This window comes from Trichechus manatus, unplaced genomic scaffold, assembly GCF_000243295.1.
Source record: "Trichechus manatus latirostris isolate Lorelei unplaced genomic scaffold, TriManLat1.0 scaffold00054, whole genome shotgun sequence".
In the NCBI taxonomy this organism is placed as follows: Eukaryota; Metazoa; Chordata; class Mammalia; order Sirenia; family Trichechidae; genus Trichechus; species Trichechus manatus.
In genome coordinates this window covers 4,532,577-4,550,358 of record NW_004443990.1, presented here as the reverse complement: position 1 = coordinate 4,550,358, position 17,782 = coordinate 4,532,577, and the positions used below count along the sequence as shown (strand labels likewise).

The 17,782-nt window shown below is 39.7% G+C and overlaps 2 protein-coding genes and 2 non-coding genes across 6 annotated transcripts in view; 1 reads left to right on the top strand and 3 right to left on the bottom strand.

Annotated features, from left to right (window-relative positions):
- The window catches only part of TEX14 (testis expressed 14, intercellular bridge forming factor), a 112,667-nt gene extending 107,123 nt beyond the window's left edge, over positions 1–5,544 (bottom strand). Inside the window, exon 1 of the mRNA XM_023732720.1 lies at positions 4,978–5,544. The gene's annotated coding sequence lies outside the window, so the exon portion shown is untranslated. The remainder of the gene's footprint in view (positions 1–4,977) is intronic.
- On the bottom strand, positions 3,428–3,585 carry LOC111820891 (U1 spliceosomal RNA). The gene has a single exon (XR_002824383.1). It is a non-coding gene; the product is annotated as a U1 spliceosomal RNA (small nuclear RNA).
- Positions 4,765–4,927, bottom strand: LOC111820893 (U1 spliceosomal RNA). The gene has a single exon (XR_002824385.1). It is a non-coding gene; the product is annotated as a U1 spliceosomal RNA (small nuclear RNA).
- A 5,176-nt stretch (positions 5,545–10,720) lies between the features above and the next one.
- The window catches only part of RAD51C (RAD51 paralog C), a 28,472-nt gene continuing 21,410 nt past the window's right edge, over positions 10,721–17,782 (top strand). Inside the window, exons 1-3 of one of the 3 annotated variants that reach the window (XM_023732719.1) lie at positions 10,721–10,945; positions 12,710–12,968; positions 16,909–17,075. In XM_023732719.1, the coding sequence (XP_023588487.1) occupies positions 10,828–10,945; positions 12,710–12,968; positions 16,909–17,075 (544 nt within the window). In that variant the 5' untranslated portion in view covers positions 10,721–10,827. The remainder of the gene's footprint in view (positions 10,946–12,709; positions 12,969–16,908; positions 17,076–17,782) is intronic. The other 2 variants (XM_023732718.1, XM_004377868.3) reach the window with 2 other exon arrangements.

The following is a 17,782-nucleotide window of genomic DNA, read 5'->3' as shown; positions in this document are numbered from 1 at the left end:
AAAAAAAAAGAAAAAAAAAATATATACATATATATATATATATATATATATATATATATATATACATAGAAAGCATAATTTTAAATTTCTGCATGACTGTCCATCTTATAGAGGGTCCATAATTCATTTAATCATTCCTCTATTATTGGGCATTTAGTTTGGTTCTAATTTTTCACTATTGTAAATAATGGCTGACTTCTAGGTAAAGATGGTGCATTGAACACTCATCAACTTTACTCCCTCTCAGAACCCAACAAAAACTGCAGTAAAGCAATTTTTTTTAAGGCAACAACCTTCAAGGATGGAGGGGACAAAGGGGACAGGAGCAACACAACTCTGGAAGTTATAAATGGTAAATGACTCAACAGACCAGGGACGCCCAAATCTTAAGCCAGTTTTGGGGAAAGCTGAAAACTAACCCAACTGAAATGGCAGAACCCTCAGAAAGCTCCGTGTTTAGTGGTACCAGAACCTCTAGAACTAGGTGAAAGTGGGGATTCATAAAAACCAGGTTTGATGGAAAGCTGTTTTAGAAACACATATTCATACCCCTCCCTCACCTGCTGCTTCTGGAAAACTGCCTCAGTCAAGCACTAGCTAGAGTGGTAAGAAAGGCCAGAGAGGGTACAAGTGGATTCCACACTCAGATGAAAGCGTGAGCACTTCCTGAAAAGAAGCACATAGGCACTGCAAAGGTTGAATGCCATCAACTCCCTCTGTCCCCCTTTTGGTTCCCAGAATGCTAGCAACCAGCCTTTACCTTCCAGATAACTGGAAGAGTTTCCTCTGAGAAAGCTAATCACCCAGGAAGAACGTCCTAAAGATGCTGAAACCCCCTACAAAGGCCTAGGCAGATCACTCTGCAGCAAAGTAAAAGGCCACACACCTCACCACGGCCAATCAGCTTTTAAACTACCTACCCGGGGGTGCCTCAGAAGAAAAGCCTGGTGATCTACTTCCAAAAAATCAGCCATTGAAAACCCTATGAACACACATGGAGTCGCCATGAGTTGGAGTCCACTTGATAGCAACTTTTTTTTTTCCTTAAAGAAAACTAAGCAAATGAAAAAAGGTAAAATTAGCCAGGGGGGAATAATCAACTGGAAGAAAAACAAAATTAAAGGAAACTTAATGACAGTGGACGACAATGCTCTGCTGTGAATAATGTTTGCACAGGCATGATCACATAAGCATTAAATATTAATTTGGTCAAAAGTGGTTTTTAAACTATATTAGAAAAACGAGAAAAGATGATGGTACAAGGAGGCTAAATCCTCATTTACCATTATAAAAAATTAATAGACAGTGTTTAAAATGGATACATCAAAAGACAGTATTACACAGATTTACTCAGAAACACAGAGGTTTGTAAATGCTAGATGAAACAAATTTTAGTTTTTTTTAGAGTAGAAAAGTATCTCCCTCTGAGGGGGACCGGGAGAATGGGAATTAGTGGGGCAGGGAACTCTGTTTTTACTTCTTTAGGACTACTGTATTTGACTTTTTAAACAAAGTGTATGTATTACTTTGATAAAAGATTTTAAAAGCATTTTGCAAAACATCTGTACTTTGACCATATCTCTGATCATTTAGTTTTGAACAAGTTCCCAGAAACAGTACTGAGGTGACCATCTTGTAAATGATCAGGGTGGCTGAACTTAGAGGCCAACTGAGAGATCACTTACTCAGCCTGTATCAGTGTCTACTATATGTAAAGCCTTTGAGACACTACATCTGATCAGATGGTTGACGGTGACAGAGAGACTGGAATGAATCTGTACGGAAGGGCAAAGATTCCTTCCAGGAAAGTGCGGCAGAAACCATTTCTACAAGACAAGTAAGCATGGCTAGATCTGGAAACCAGGTGACTAAGAACACATTATACCCTAACAGATCTTGACCAAATGGGATTTATCAATGGAAAATCAATCCGTGTAATTCAGTCTATCAACAAACTAAAAACAAATGGATGCAGCAAAAGCACTTAATAAAATGCAATACTCATTCATGATTAAAAAAAATCTTAGCAAAGTAACATTAGAAGGAAACTTCCTCAGCCTGTTAAATGGCACCTATGAAAATACTACAGCTAACATACTTCATGGTGAAAGACTGAAGGCTTTTCTTTCAGATTAGGAGCCAGGCAATCACGTCTACTCTAATGACTTTTATTCAACATTGTACTGAAGTCCTAGCCAGTAATAAGGCAAGAAAAAGAAATAAAAGTCATAGTTTATTCACACATGACATGACAGTTTATGTAGAAAATCCTAAAGCATTTACCAAAAAACAAACAAAAAAACCCAAAAACTAAAATTAATAACTCAATTTAGCAAAGTTGTACGATACAGGGTCAATATATGAAAATCAATTGTATTTCTAGGTACTAGCAACGAATACTTAGAAAACAAAATTTAAACATTAATACCATTAACAAGTGGTAGCATTAAACAAAATACTTTGCCAGCATTTTCCTCCTACTCACTCTTCTCCCTGCCCTTTCTTCTATCACTCTGCATAGTCTGCAATATAATAAACTAACATTTCTTATAGGTGGAAGGAAGATGCAAAACCGTAACATTTTCTTGTAAAACCCCAAAGCCTTGCTAATATCCTCATCTTACAAAGCGGGGAGCCAACAAGTAATGAAGGTATTGAAGTTATTAAGGGTATTAAATAAAGGACTTAAAGTTGCTGAGGGAAGTAACAGGAACTAAAAATTGTTTCATAAACATATTTAAAAAATGGAGGAAGAAAGAAGGTATTCTAGTAGTAAATGTCAGCTAAATCCTTATTATAAATATCAGCATAAACATATTATTTAATAGAGATAACTATAAACAAACAGCTAAAAGAGTTAAAACATAGTACCCTCTGTGGAGAAAGACTGGAATGGGGTGAGAAAGGGTGGGTCAAGGAAGTGTTCCTTTTTAGCTGAAGTCCTTACGTTCTAGATGATGTTTTGAAAATCAGGTGCATACACTACTTTGATAGAAATAAAATTATTTAAAAAAAAAAAAGCAAGACCTAGAAGAAAGCACGAAACAAGCCTGTCACTAGCACAGATTATCACTGTAATATTCCTATTTTGAGGGAAATCTAACAATACAGCTCATGAGACACCCTGAAAAGGAGTGAAAGACCCTCTGAGATCATAACTACTCAGTTCAGGAAAGTATAAACTATAAATTCCCAGTCTTCTATGAAACAAGATCATTGCCCTCAACAGAATCTAACAACCAAAATAAACTGAAGACAGTTTTGAATCTAAATTCCTTTCCCCTTTTGCTCAAACCTACAGAGAAACTTTTCATATCAAGTGTTTTAGGCGAGACATCCTATCAAGAACAAAAAACCACCAGAAGAAAAAAAAATTAAATGGAAAGTTAATACAACTCAAAAGAGTTCAATCATTTAACAAGAAAGAAGAGGGACGGCACGCAGGTAGTCCCCATCTACCACGAATTATGAGTTTCCCACATTTGGGGAAATCGCAGGGGTCAGCACATCCGGAGTGCAATGGATGAGCCTTGCCCTCGGAAAACCACCTTAGTGATCATGGTATTTCCCCTGCCAGGTAAGTATGAGTTGCTTTCCCTGCCTGGCAACCTTACCCTTAGCATCAAACCATGCAAAAGATAGGGTCACTCTCTTCACGAAAACTCTAGATCTTCACTCACAAAATAGACTTCTCCAAACTGAAAGAGCAAGACAATAACATTTTGAATACTTGAATATTTACTAGAATCCCAAGAAATGCATGTACAGGGTGAACAAGGCCAGCAGCTACTGTGTTCATCTATATACTCCAAGCCCCTTTCGGTGATGTCATTTTATGACTCCTGACAAACCTATCTGCTGACTTTGTTGATGGGATAGGCTGAATAAACGGCCTACCAAAGATGCCCTCATGCAAATCCCAGGAACCTGAGAATGTTACTTTATCTGGCAAAAGGGATTTTGCAGGTGTGATTAAGGATTTTGAGAGGGGAAATTATTTGGGTGGACCCAATGAAGTCACAGGGTCCTTATAAGAGTGAGGCAGGAGGAGGGCCTAAGAAATAGAAAATGCTAAGGACACAAAAGACGTCAGCAAGATGCTGTCTCACTGACTTTGAAGATGGAGAACAGGGCCACGAGTCAAGGAATGTAGGTAACCTCTACCACCAAAAACCAGTTGCCCTAGAGCAGATTCCAACTCATGATGACCCCACATAGATCACCAACACTTTTTTTCCTGAGGCATCCTAGGGTGAACTCTAACAGCCGACTTTTTGTTTAAGCAGCTGAGCACTTAACCATTTGTATCACCCAGGGCCCTAGTCAACATCTAAATTAAAAAACCAAACCCACTGCCATCAAGTCGACTCTGACTCACAGGGATCCTCTAACTGCCCCATATGATTGCGTAGACTGTAATCTTTACCAGAACAGCTGCAGGGCTCCCACTGCTAACCTTTTGGTTAGCAGCCAAGAGCTTAAACTAGGACTCCTTCAACCAACTTCTAGAAAGTGGAAAAAGAAACAGATTTCTCCAAGAATTGCAACCACACAGATTCATTTTAGACTTCTGGTCTTGGGATTGTAATATTATTCTTGCTTCAAGTTACTATATAATCCACGTTAGTGTCTTACACTTTCTAGAAAAAACAATATAAAGAAAGATTAAATAAAAAGAAAACATACAAAAAAAAACCTTCTAAACTGAAAAAAACTGAACTATAAAAAAAAAATACCTCCTCTTTTTTAAGAAAGAAAAAAAAAAAAGAGTCTTTTAGGCAGGCCCCCACTACCACAAATTCTGCAGCCAGGTTTTCCCTCATTTATGGAAATTGCAGATCAGTACCTCCCAAATACAACAAACAAACCTAACTCTAAGAAAAACGACCTTTGTGACCACAAAAACTCCCCTCTGCAAAATAAACACAAAGTGTTCTTCTTGCCTGGCACCTCACCCTCAGATCCAAACCACCTTACCGATAGGATCGCTCTTCTCATGCGGTCTCTAAACCTCTCACTTCTGGATACAAAATTCCTACAGTATAATAACTATACAGAAACATTTTGTATGTTTTATATTGCCAAAATCCTAAGAAATGTATGTCGAGTGTAAGCATGACCAGCAGTATCTGCTTTCTATCTACATATTTCCCGCCCCTTTTGTGATCTCATTCAGACCGTCCATCTTTTCCTATTTTACTTCGTGGTGATATTCAAATAAATCTTAAAAGTAAAGACACTCTAGAGATTTAAACGCAAACAACTTAAATTAGCTCCTGCCTTCAGGCGCTTGGTGCTAACGACGCCACTCGATTCAGACGCAGTCTATTAAGCCGTTATCTACGTAACCTGAATGCGCACGTCTTAAAACACGCAATTTGGCAAGGCTACATTAGAAAATTCAGTCTGCGTACTGCTAAAAATAGGTTGAGTCAGTCCAAAGCGTCGAGCATAAATACAAAATTCTCTGTTTCAAACATGCAGCAATTGATCGCCCTTACGTGAAAGATCATTTGTACAAACACTAATTCTAATTTTGAACGACGCTAACGAGGGGAAAAAGTACGCAGCGTCCCCTGACCACACAGGGGAAAACTCTGGGGTCAGCACACCCGGAGTGTAATGGATGAGCCTCACCTCTGGAGGCCACCTTTGTGATTGAGATCAGGGTATCTCCCCCCACCCCACCCCCGGCCCCCTCAAGCAAGAAAAAGTTGTGTTTCGACGCATCTTAGACCTACGCTACATGCATGGAGTCATTCGTCTTTTTCACAGGTGTTTATGAAATCGAGAGCAAGACTACTGGAAAATCCATTCTACAAGAAAACACTTAATAAGACTCTTCAAAATGAGCAAATTCTGTCTCAGGGAAAGGTTAACAATTTACATATTCCATACTACATCATAAAAATTACAGCCTTCTCAACCTTGTCCTTCCTCACTGTAAATTGGAATTGGAGTTTCTAAATTTATCAGTGTTCTTCAATTGTCTCTCTAAGATCACACTAAAACCAAAAATCCAAACTCGTGCCGTTAAGTGAGTTCCGACTCATGGTCACCTCATGTGTTACAGAATAGAACTACTCCATGGGGTTTTCTTGTCTGAAATCTCTACTTAAGTAGATAGCCAGGATTTTCTCCCGTAGAGCAGCTTGGTGGGTTGAACCACCAACCTTATGTTAGCAGTCCAGTGGAAACTGCTTATGCCACCCACGACCTAGAACCACCAGGGACACTAGAATCCCCGTATTTCCCAAATCTTTTTATCTTACAGAAGGGCTCTTTCAGTATCTTCTGCCAAAATAAATTAGTCAGAGTTTTATATCTTTAAAACAGGAAGAAATATGCTGTTTAAAAAATCTTATTAGAGGTTAACAAGTAACAACTGAGAACAGAGGTTTCTGAGATGGGGAAAGAAAGAAATATTGGGGCAGGGTAGTGGGATTCTGTGATGTGAGCAGAAACTATTCCTCAAGTTGGACTTCTGACAGTCTATGATCAGTTTGATTTTTATATACTTTCTCCCCTAAAAAAGTATTGTTTATATAATACATATGTACATACATACACACATACACACACACACACACACACATATATATACACAAATATGTACATATATATAAAACATCTAAATTTTCTTTTGTGAAATCAAAGATACCTTGAAATCTGGTTGGGAGCTACTCATGTACGGGGAGGGGGGAGAAAGGTGGTGTCTGTGAATTAGACTACTATTACCACCAAACAACTCTTAAATCCAAAACTCCATTTCAGAAGGATTGTGACTAGCAATGCCTTCTTAAATTAGTAACGGAACCCTTACAGGGCCTATAGCGTTCACAAAGCCCAGTTCCAACATTCCACAAGAACTTAATTTTTACCGGCCTAGTAATCAAAATATCCATTCAAAAGAATCTGCCTTAGTGCAAAAAAGAGGTGATTGTCCTTCACTCTCTTGAGGCTCATGCAAGTTAAGAAAAACGTTAGTGCTATAATCCTTAAAGAAGTCCTGCAGACCTTAATATCCTTTGAGGAGAGCCTCTATATTTCTTTGATTAGAAAAACATAAGGAAACATACGTTTGTTAAATACTAACATACATTAGTAAGGCTGTTCAATAGTGTAGAAAAAATGGAGACCATTCTTAGCTCTTTTTACAAAGATTGTGGAACTCTTCTGCCAAACCAGACAAAGCAGGCACAATAACAACTGCCTATGAAAAAAAAAGCAAAACTATCAACTAAATCTACAAAATCTTTGTAAACTGAATCCAGTAGGACATTAAAGAACATACACAATGACTAAATAGGTTTTATACCAGGAATATAGGACCTAAGCACATAAACAAATTTAGTGTATGTAACCAACTAGTTGCTGTCGAGCTGACTCTGACTCATGGTGACCCCATGTGTGTCAGAGTAGAACTGTGCTCCACATATTTTTCAATGGCTGATTTTTTTATAATCAGATTGCCAGACCTTTCTTCCGAGGCACCTCTGGCTGGATATGAACCATCAACCTTTCAGTAAGTAGCCTAGTGCTTAACCATTTGTGCTATCCACAAACTCCAGTATACGATAGAGATAGCATTTAATATAGGTGGGAAAAAGGATTGATTATTGCATAGAGTACCGAGAAAACTGGCTCATCACCGGAAAGAAGGAAAAAACTGATTCCAACCTCCCACCTTAAGGATCCCTGGTGGCACAAATGGTTAAGCGCTCGGCTGCTGACTGAAAGCTTGGTGGCTTGAACCTACCAAGTGGCTTTGAGGGGCCAACACCTGACAATCTGCCTCCATAAAGATTACAGCCAAGAAATCCCTGAGTCAGTTCTACTCTGTCACATGGGGTTGCCATGAGTCAGAATTGACTCGATGGCACCTAACAACACCACCTCCTACCTTATACAAAAGGTATGTATATACATTAAAATATTCAAGTGTAAATAACAAACCATCTAAGTTGTAGGGAGAAAAAATTAACTTGTGTGCATCAAAGAATATTATCAGAAAAATGAAAAAACATAGAATGGGAGAAAATATTTGGAAATCATATATCTGTTAAGGTTTTAATATCCAAAATATATTTAAAAAAAAACTCAACAACAAAAAGACAACCCAATCAAAAAACGGGCATGAAAATATCTCATTATTTGAATACTTAGATTAACTATAGACATTAACAGCAATAGTTGCTTCTATCTTTAGTATTATTATATTTAGATAGCAACAAAAGTCAGAACACAATGCAAGTTAGCAATGCTGGATAATGATTCTGATAGATTACAGGCTCCATGAAGGCAGAGACTCTGTCTTGTTTGCCTTATCATTTGGCACATAACTACCATTTAATAAATATTTAATCTTGCTTCAATGATCACCATCTTCAATGTGTTAATCTTAAATGCAGACCACTGTAACTATTCATAGGATTATTGTGAGGATCAAGTCAAATAAAAAGAAACTCTATTTTGGCACTTTTACAACCATAGGCATTTTAAAAAAACATCTCAGTATTAGCACTCTGCTGAGGTAGGTGTTCAATAACAAGTTATTCAATTGAATACACAAGTAGAATGTTTCTAAATGGAGAAGACGACCAAGATTTATTATGTAGATTTTCTGTGCCAAGTACTTCACATTTATTAATCTTTTCAACAATTCCATGAAATACTATTTTCTTCACACAGGTGAAGAAACTGAGTAACTTGCTGAAAGTCACATACCTGGTAGCTTTCAGAGATGTGATTCAAAGCCAAAGCCCATGCTAGTTAGCTTACCAACAACAGTCTCTCTCAAACTTTTTCATCAAGTAACCCCAAATTGCAAAAGAAAATAAAAACATATCCCTTGGAGTTTTTGGGAGACTACTGAAGTAGACTGAGTTGTCTTTGAGGTCTTATATGTTTCTTAAAATCTATTTTTATATTTTAATTTTTTTCTACAATATGTTAGTGCTTGCTTAATATAAAACATTTTAAATGACTTATCAGTTAAATCATTTAACTCTTCTCGCCCTAAAAAGTATGAGTAAGAATGACACGATAGGAAGGTGCATCTTCCACATGTACCCCATAGCCTTGTTTAGTTCCTACTGCATGGCCTCATAAACCTGGATCCTAGCTTGAGAACACGACTACACAGCAAACTGCATAAAAGAAATCTTAAGAATGATAATGATAATGAAAATCACTACAGCAATTCAAGGTCAGAATAAGTATTAGTAACACCTAACTGGATAGCCACAGATAGTCTGACCAGTTTCTTAACCCTCCACCGTCAACAAAACAAAACTGCAAACATCACCGAGTCCATTGAGTTCGACCAAACTCAAGAGTTGTCCTTAAACGTGACCATCTCTTCACCCAAGGACCTGGTTCCTTTATAAGCATGAGCATGAATTCTCCCTGTGGACAACATTTATGATGCCCACTGAGTGCCCAGACGTAGACCATAATAAAAGCTGTGTACGGAGCAGAGAAGTCGCATTTTCACAAGTCCTACCAGATTTTCCCTGCCCGAGTAGACGAGGTACAAACATTTCTCGCATTACCCGCCCCCCCCTGGGGGGGGCTCACAATTTGAAGAGGTAGCTCAGAGTAGTAAAAAGAATAAAACCCATAGACATTGAGTCGATTCCGATTCATAGGTTTGAATTCTCGCTTCAAGAAAGCTGCCCTCTGAGTTCCCAGGTCCTTATTTTCCTTATGGTGTGGTTGTGAGCATTTGAAACCCGTGGGATTTGCTTAAGTGCTCAATATGTTGTTTCTTTCCTTAGATCTTCTCTAAGGGGACTGATTTGCAATATTTAGGGAGTTCCTTTAAGCTGGGAAGAAAAGTCAAAGCTCAGAATTTTCGGGAATAGGCAGGGAATGAGCCACCCCCCCACTCCAATAAATCATGGTCACGTAAGGAAAGACACCGTAAGTCACCACCCAAATCGCCTCCCAATTCCACCTCAAGATTCTCTATTTTAGAAGCGGGTGATCCCCAAAGCTTGAACACACCGCTTTCCAACTCTGTATCTGAACAGGGGTTCTTGCGTATCCCGACCCCTCCCTTTAGGAACCGTGGAGCCCAGGCCAACCCACTACGGAGACATTATTTGCTTACTTTTCCAGCTACTTCTTAAACTGGGCAGGCTGTGAAGAACTAACGGTCTCAGAAACCTCCCTTCTCCAGACTCGACTCGCGGAAAGGCATGCGTGGGTGGGTGGACTGCGCTCCAAGCGCTCCGTGAAGCTGTGGGGGTTGGCCCACAATCCCTCGCGAGGGCGGGAAAGGCGAAGGGGGTTCGCAAAGGGGTCGGCAGTCCGAAAGAGCCTAGAGACTGAACATTGGAGTGGGGACGCAGATTCCGCCTTATCTGACCGTTTCCGAGACTTTTCACACCAGTAAAACCGGTAACTGGACAGTGTGCACGCGCTACCCCCACTGGTGGGGGAGAGGTCTTTTTCATTTATGACCCAGAAGCTTCCACCCAACAGGCCAGGGTGGAAGTGAGGAAATGTGATGCGTAGGGCCCATTGGGCCTGGCTCTCCGTTCTACAGTCTCCATCCATCGTTTTATTTTCAAGTTATACGTTTGATGGAAGAATTCTAAATGGGATTTGGAGAAATCACGAAGGAAAGGGTGCCAAACTGTGAAAACTTAGCCGGTAACAGCACCGCAGCAGAGGGCAACGCCGCGTGCTGCTAGGCCGCCGACCCCGCCTCTTCCGCCTTGCGTCTGACGTCATACGGTGCGGGCCGGGAGCGGACGTGCAGGGTTATTCCGCCCGGGGTTTGGAGGTCCAGGGGAGCGCGCGTAGGCGTCTCGGTTTGAAATGCAGCGGGATTTAGGTAGCTTCCCGTTGTCCCCAGCGGTGCGGGTGAAGCTGGTCTCCGCAGGTTTCCAGACTGCTGAGGAACTCCTGGAGGTGAAACCCTCCGAGCTCAGCAAAGGTAACGACTCTCGACGGCAAGCTGAGGCAACCGGCCGTGATCCGCGCTCCTTTATCTCCCGCCTTCAGGCGATAGCACAGTGACTACTAGATTCCTCTGCTCCTCTGGCAGCGTTTATTACATGAAACGGCTCATTGACTCTGCTTAAAAGTGTTGTGTGGTTGGGACGACTGTGGTCGTGAAAACATGTACTGATTGTTTTGTGCCAGAGCCTGCTGATGGATGATGAGAATCCTCGTTAGTGGATTATTATGCCACTATGAAAAAAAAAAAGCTTTGCGGTAGAGTCGATTCCGACTCATAGCGACCCTATAGAACACAATAGAACTGCCCCCATAGGGTTTCCAAGGAGCGGCTGGTGGATTCGAACTGCCGACGTTTTGGTAGCTCGCCATAGCTCTTACCCCCTGCGCTTGATGCTTGCGGTGGTTAAGTAAGTGATTCATGATAACTGGGCTAGGAAATATTGGAGCCAGATTAATACCTAGACAGGCTGTCTGATTTTCGCGGTTCCAAGTCCAGTGGGTGAGGATTCAGTTAGAGAAATGCAGGAAACCTGACAGGACTAGAGTGAGAAAGGGACGCTGCTTTCAATCTGGAGAAAGCAGTAGAAAGACACACCTCTTATGTACCCCCCCCCCCATTTAAATCTCCAAATAAGTTCCACAACACTGTAGGTTATATGTTGGTGGGAACCACTGTGCACTGTGAGTATACAAAATTTGAGGGACAGAGAAGTAACTTGCCCAGAGTCACACAGTAAGTGGTGCAGTCAGAATTTACAAACTCAAGCGATCTTACTCCAACGTTCAGGCTCTTAAATTGGATAGGATCTTAGTTTTCTAAATGTTTATCACCACCATTGTCTTTTGTTAGCACCAAATTCGTAGTCCTTATCCTTTATCACATCAAACACACTGATCCATCAAACTGCTAAGTGATATCATCCTCATCATTATTTCTTTAATTAGCAGCTTGTTTTGTAATTGCCATTTTCTCTGGCACATATTGTCAGATAGGAATGAAATTTTGTAGTTGAGGAAGCATGTGTAGTGTTTAAGATCGTTGTACATCGAGCAATTAAATAGTCTGGAGTAATACATGGACTTAACACTGATGTTTCCATGAAAAGTTTTTATATTGAATAAAACATGTACATATGCTTCAAAAGTGTCTCTTGTTTTAGGCAGGTTAAAGAAGTAATTTCCATTCTCTTCTGAAAAATAATTTGTATAGTTTATGAGAGCAAAATAATTATGTCATCATAGTACCAAAAGGGATAGTAAAAGTTCTCCAAAAACCAAACCAAACCCATTTCCGTCAAGTTGATTCTGACTCACAGTGACCCTGTAGTACAGAGTAGAACTGCCCCATAGGATTTCCAAAGAGCGGCTGGTGGATTTGAACTGTCAACCTTTTGTTTAGCAGCCGTAGCTCTTAATCACTGCGCCACCAGGGCTCCAAAAGTACTGGTAGTACATTTTTATTTCTATCTCTGAGATATCCTTGTAGATACTCAGAAATAATTTTAGTTGATTTCTGTTTCTAAAGTAATGGGTAAATATTTTATGTGAAGACTATGAAAACATAGACAAATGCCTTTATTAACTTAAAAAAAGTAAATAGTTGATGGAATGTCACATTTTTATGTTTCTCTATTCTTGGCATTACTCTTGTTACTTAAAAAATTATAATTAATGGAGACAACCCATCTGAGTTGTTAGACAGTTTTAAGTCTCCAAAATCTTTTTTTTTTACTTTCAGAAGCTGGGATATCTAAAGAAGAAGCTTTAGAAACACTGCAAATTATAAGAAGAGAATATCTCACAAATATACCAAGATATGCTGGTACATCTGAATCAGGCAAGAAGTGTACAGCACTGGAACTTCTTGAGCAGGAGCATACCCAGGGCTTCATAATTACCTTCTGTTCAGCACTAGATAATATTCTTGGGGGTGGAATACCCTTAACCAAAACAACAGAAATTTGTGGTGCACCAGGTGTTGGAAAAACACAGTTATGGTAAAATAAAATGTTCTTCTCTTAAGGAAGGGTGGGCTTAATAATGTTTTATGTAAGTAATAGAGTTGTGCTGTGGGTCTGCAGTCAGGAGACCAAAAAAAGGTATATGTGTGCTCTTTATTTTACATGTTTGATGCAAAAAATGGAGCCCTGGTGGCACAGTGTTTAAGAGCTCGGCTGCTAACCAAAAGGTCAGCAGTTTGAATGTACCAGCCGCTCCTTGGAAACCCTATGGGGCAGTTCAGCTTTGCCCTAGAGGTGGCTGTGAGTCAGAATTGACTCGATGGCAATGGGATGCGTAAAACAAAATTCATTTGGTTTTGACGTTACTTCAGTACCCCATCTTACTAAATAGATACAATTATTTTGATATAAAAAAAGTCTGCAGCCTTGTAGTGTGACCATTAAGGTAAACAGATGGTTTTCTGCTTTTTATTTCATTCCTGAAGATATATTTGAAAGTCAAATGTTTGCAAGTAGATTCACATATAATAAAGAGTTCCATTCCCAAAAGCCTAAAAATCATTAAGAAGCCTTTAATTCTGGTCTTAGAGGCCCAGCTTGCCCCTAATCCAAGGAACAGTTGTTTCACATATATCTGACTCTGTGAGTTGCTTTGGGAAGTAAAGAGATCAAGTCAGATCAGGTATCTACTTTTTCCGTGGAGTGTAACTCTCATTTGACCTGTTTTCAGGATCTGAAGTCTTCAGACTTTAAACTTTCTTGTGCACACACCTTAAGAGATTGGAAGCAAGGGCTAGGGAAAGAAGTCTTTTCTTTTTTTGCTTTAGAACGGGCCCCTTTTTCTTTCCATTGCCTACGGAATGAGGATTGCAGGAAGTGGAAGATTGAATAGCTGTCCTGTGAGAAACTAAACTGGATTCCTTACATAGTCCAGGCCTCATCCGCAGCCCCAAAGGAGGGATTGCAGGGGGAAAATAGATGCTTCTATTTGGCAGGATAGGACTCTAAAAGTACCTGCCTATAAAATATGCCCTCTACTCTTTACTCTGCTTCGACAATATACACATATACACTCACTCCTCACTTATCTATATAGTTAGGTTCCAAAGACCACGTCATTATGCGAAAATTGGAGTTATGTGAAAATGGAAGATTTTTTTGTTTTCAGACCATTTGTCCAATTTTTTTAATTTAGAAAATATGATAACAGCTAAGATTTACTGATGTGTTCATCACTGTGATGAGTCCAGTTATGGATTATTTCTCTGCTGAGAAGGAGGGATGGAGGAGACAAAGCTGGAGAAAGCCAGGCTGTGTGACTAGGGGGTCCACGGCTTAACAGATCTTTCCTCCAGGGCTCCACTCCCACCCCTGCAAGCCCTATCTTCACGATCCTGGAACCTGCTCTGCCCTCTGGGCCTGGAGAGTCACTCAGCCTTGGGGCTTCCTGTGAGGGTGCTGGGAGCCTGGCTGTGTACCTGGCTCCACCGGAGCCGAGGCTTCAGGCCCATTTGGGCTCACTTTGGGATGTCATTAAACTCATATGCATTTCTTCCAAACAGGATCTCCAGTGCCTCTTTCCTCCCTTCCCACCCCACAGCAGTTTTCAGCTTCCAGGACTTAGGCCACATAGGAGCTGGGAACCCAGAACAGGTGCCGACTGGCTGGGTGCTGCCTGCCCTTCCACCTGGAAGTCGTGGCCACAGAGGAGGCCTACCTGGTGCAGCAGCTGGATGTGGGGCAGGAAGGCATGGAGGTCGTGAGATAGCATGGCCCAGCTTCCCAGAGGCTGCCTAGAGACTCTCAAGGGAGGGGACACTCCGCAGCCGTTGCCGCCATGCCTGCCACCCCGCTAATGCACAAAATAGTGGGATAGTAGATTTTTTACTATAGTAAATGCAAAATGTTGAATAATGAGATAGTCGATAAGTAAGGAGTAGATGTACTTCTCAGGGCAAGCCAGTCCATTTTTTAAGCTGGAGTGACTGACTGGCAAGCAGTCCCAGTATGTAATAACTTTAAAATATTCTTAGCCCTATATGAAGACAATTTTAATTTGGTTTTAGAAAAGTTGGTTTAAGAGTGTCAGTATGAAATGTGGGGAAGTATTAGTTAACCGAAAGTTGAAAACCTGTTGAAATGCTGTGTTGGAGCAGGTATCACTAATGAATTTTAATCAGCCTTCTGTCAGAGTGGCATTAATGCCTACTCCACTCCTTTTTTACAAAAATTTATTGTGGTGAAATATACATAACGAAAAATTGACCATTTCAACCATTTTTACGTGTACAGTGTAGTGACTTTAATAATGTTTATGTTGTGTAACCATCACCACTGTCTGTTTCCAAATATTTCATCACCTTTAACAGAAACTCAGTACTCCTTAAGCAGTACCTCTTCATTTCCCCCTCACAGCCATCGCTGGTAACCAATAATAAACTCTATACATTTGCTTATTTTAGATATTTTATATAAGTGGGATCATATAATAATATTTGTCTTTTTGAGTCTGAGATTTCACTTAGCATAATGTTTTTTAGGTTCATCCATTTTGTAGCATGTTATGAGAACTTCATTTTTATTTATGGCTGAATAATATTCAGTTGTATTTTCATACCACGTCTTATTTATCCAGACATCTGTTGATGGATACTTGCATTGTTTCCACCTTTTGACCATTGTTAAGTAATGCTGCAGTGAACATTGGTGTACAAGTATCTGTTTGAGTCCCTGCTTTCAATTCTTTTGGAGTATATACCTAGGAGTGGAATTGCTGGATCAGATTGTAACTCATAAGCCCTGGTGGCACAGTGGTTAAGAGCTTGACTGCTAGCCAAACAGTCAGCAGTTCCAATCTACCAGCCACTCATTGAAAACCCTATGGAGTGTAGTTCTACTGTGGAACACGTGGGGTCGCCGTGGGTTGGAATCAACTAGACAGCAACTGGTTTGTTGTTGCTGTTGTTTTGGTAATGATATTTCTTGATAAAGTCCTTTGATGCACAGAAGTTTTTAATTTTTATGAAGTCCAATTTATTTCGTTTTTTGTTACGTACACTTTTGTTGTCTTATCTAACGTCTTTCCGCTCCCCTTTTTTTTTTTTAAAGTTTGGTTTGATTGTCGTTCATGATTTATTCAGAGGTTAGCAAGATATTTCAGACCGTCTTAATTTCTAATACTAGTCTCTATACTCTGTTTTTTCTTTTTAAAAAAAGTTATAAAGTATATTAGAAAGTACATAAAACATAGGCAGTTTAACGAAGAATTATAAAGCAACCTACTTCGTGAAAGACATTATCAATATCCTCAGTAGCCCTTTATAAGCCCTGCCAATCATACCCTTCTCCTTCCCCCAAGTTAACAACTATTCCTGACTTTTTTGAAAGCAAACTTCCTTATTTTTGTTTAAAATACAACACTCTTTTGTTGTTTTGTTTTTTTAAATCATACTAACCAACTGCTGTCAAGTTGATTGTGACTCATGGCTTTTGTAGAGTAGAACTGTGCACCACAGGGTTTTCATGGCTGTGATCTTTTAGAAGCAGATCTCCAGGCCTTTCTTCCAAGGTGCCTCTCAGTGGGCTTGAACTGCCAACTTTTCAGTTAGTAGTTGAGCACTTAACCATTTGTGCCACCTTCTGTTCAGCACTGTTACCTTCTGTTTAGCTCTATTACCTTCTGTTCAGCACTAGATAATATTCTTGGGAGTGGACTTCTTCAGTCGTTCTAAATGTATATAAAATTATAATGGTTTTCCCTCTCAGTATTATTAAACAGTATGATAATTTTATATATCTTTCCCAGTTCTTTAGAAATGAGTTATAAACAGAAGTCCTTTTTATTTCTTTTTTAATACCCAAAAGTATATTTGTATTTATAAAATATGTAGTGGTACCCAATCAATCTGGAGTTGCGAAATACTGCCTTCGGTGATCATGATAATGATTTGGTTATTTGACTTCTTTCTCTTGTCAGTCTGCAGTTGGCAGTAGATGTGCAGATACCAGAATGTTTTGGAGGAGTAGCAGGTGAAGCAGTTTTTATTGACACAGAGGGAAGTTTTATGGTTGATAGAGTGGTAGATCTTGCTACTGCCTGCATTCAGCACCTTCAGCTTATAGCAGGAACACACATGGGAGAGGGTAAGTTAGCAAATATATATATATATTTTTTTTTTTACCTGAAGGCAGTCATTTTAATAGTCTTGATAAGACAATAATTTTTCTGCTATGCCACTTTATAGAGCATGTTTCTCCTGTTTCTTTACACCTCCACTTTCCTTCCTTTCTAGAGATGTGGATGGATTCTTTTTTTTTTTATTTTATTTTATTTTATTGTACTTCAGGTGGCTTACAGAACAAATAGTTTCTCATGAAACAGTAGTACACATGTTGTTTTATGACATTGGTTAACAACCCCACAACATATTAACACATTAACCCTCTAGCTTCTCAACCTTTTTTTTTTTGGTGAAGATACACATAGCCAAAGATACACCGTTTCAAAAATTTCTGCATGCACAGTTCAGTGACATTGATTACGCTCTTCCAATTGTGCTGTTATTCTCACTTAAGATGAAGACTTACAGAACAAAATAGTTTCTCATTTAACAGTTACTACAAATGTTGCCCTATGACAATGGTTAACAATCTCACAACACATCAACAATATCCTTACTCAACCTTGGGTTCCCTATCACCAGTTTCCTTGTCCCCTTCTGCCTTCTGGCCCTTGTCACTGGACTCCTGTACCTCGTTACTCTCATTTGGTTTTACGGGGCTGTCCACTCCCAGGCTGAATAGTGAACCTCGGAGGTAGCTTCACCACTGAGCTAAAAGGGTGTCTGGGG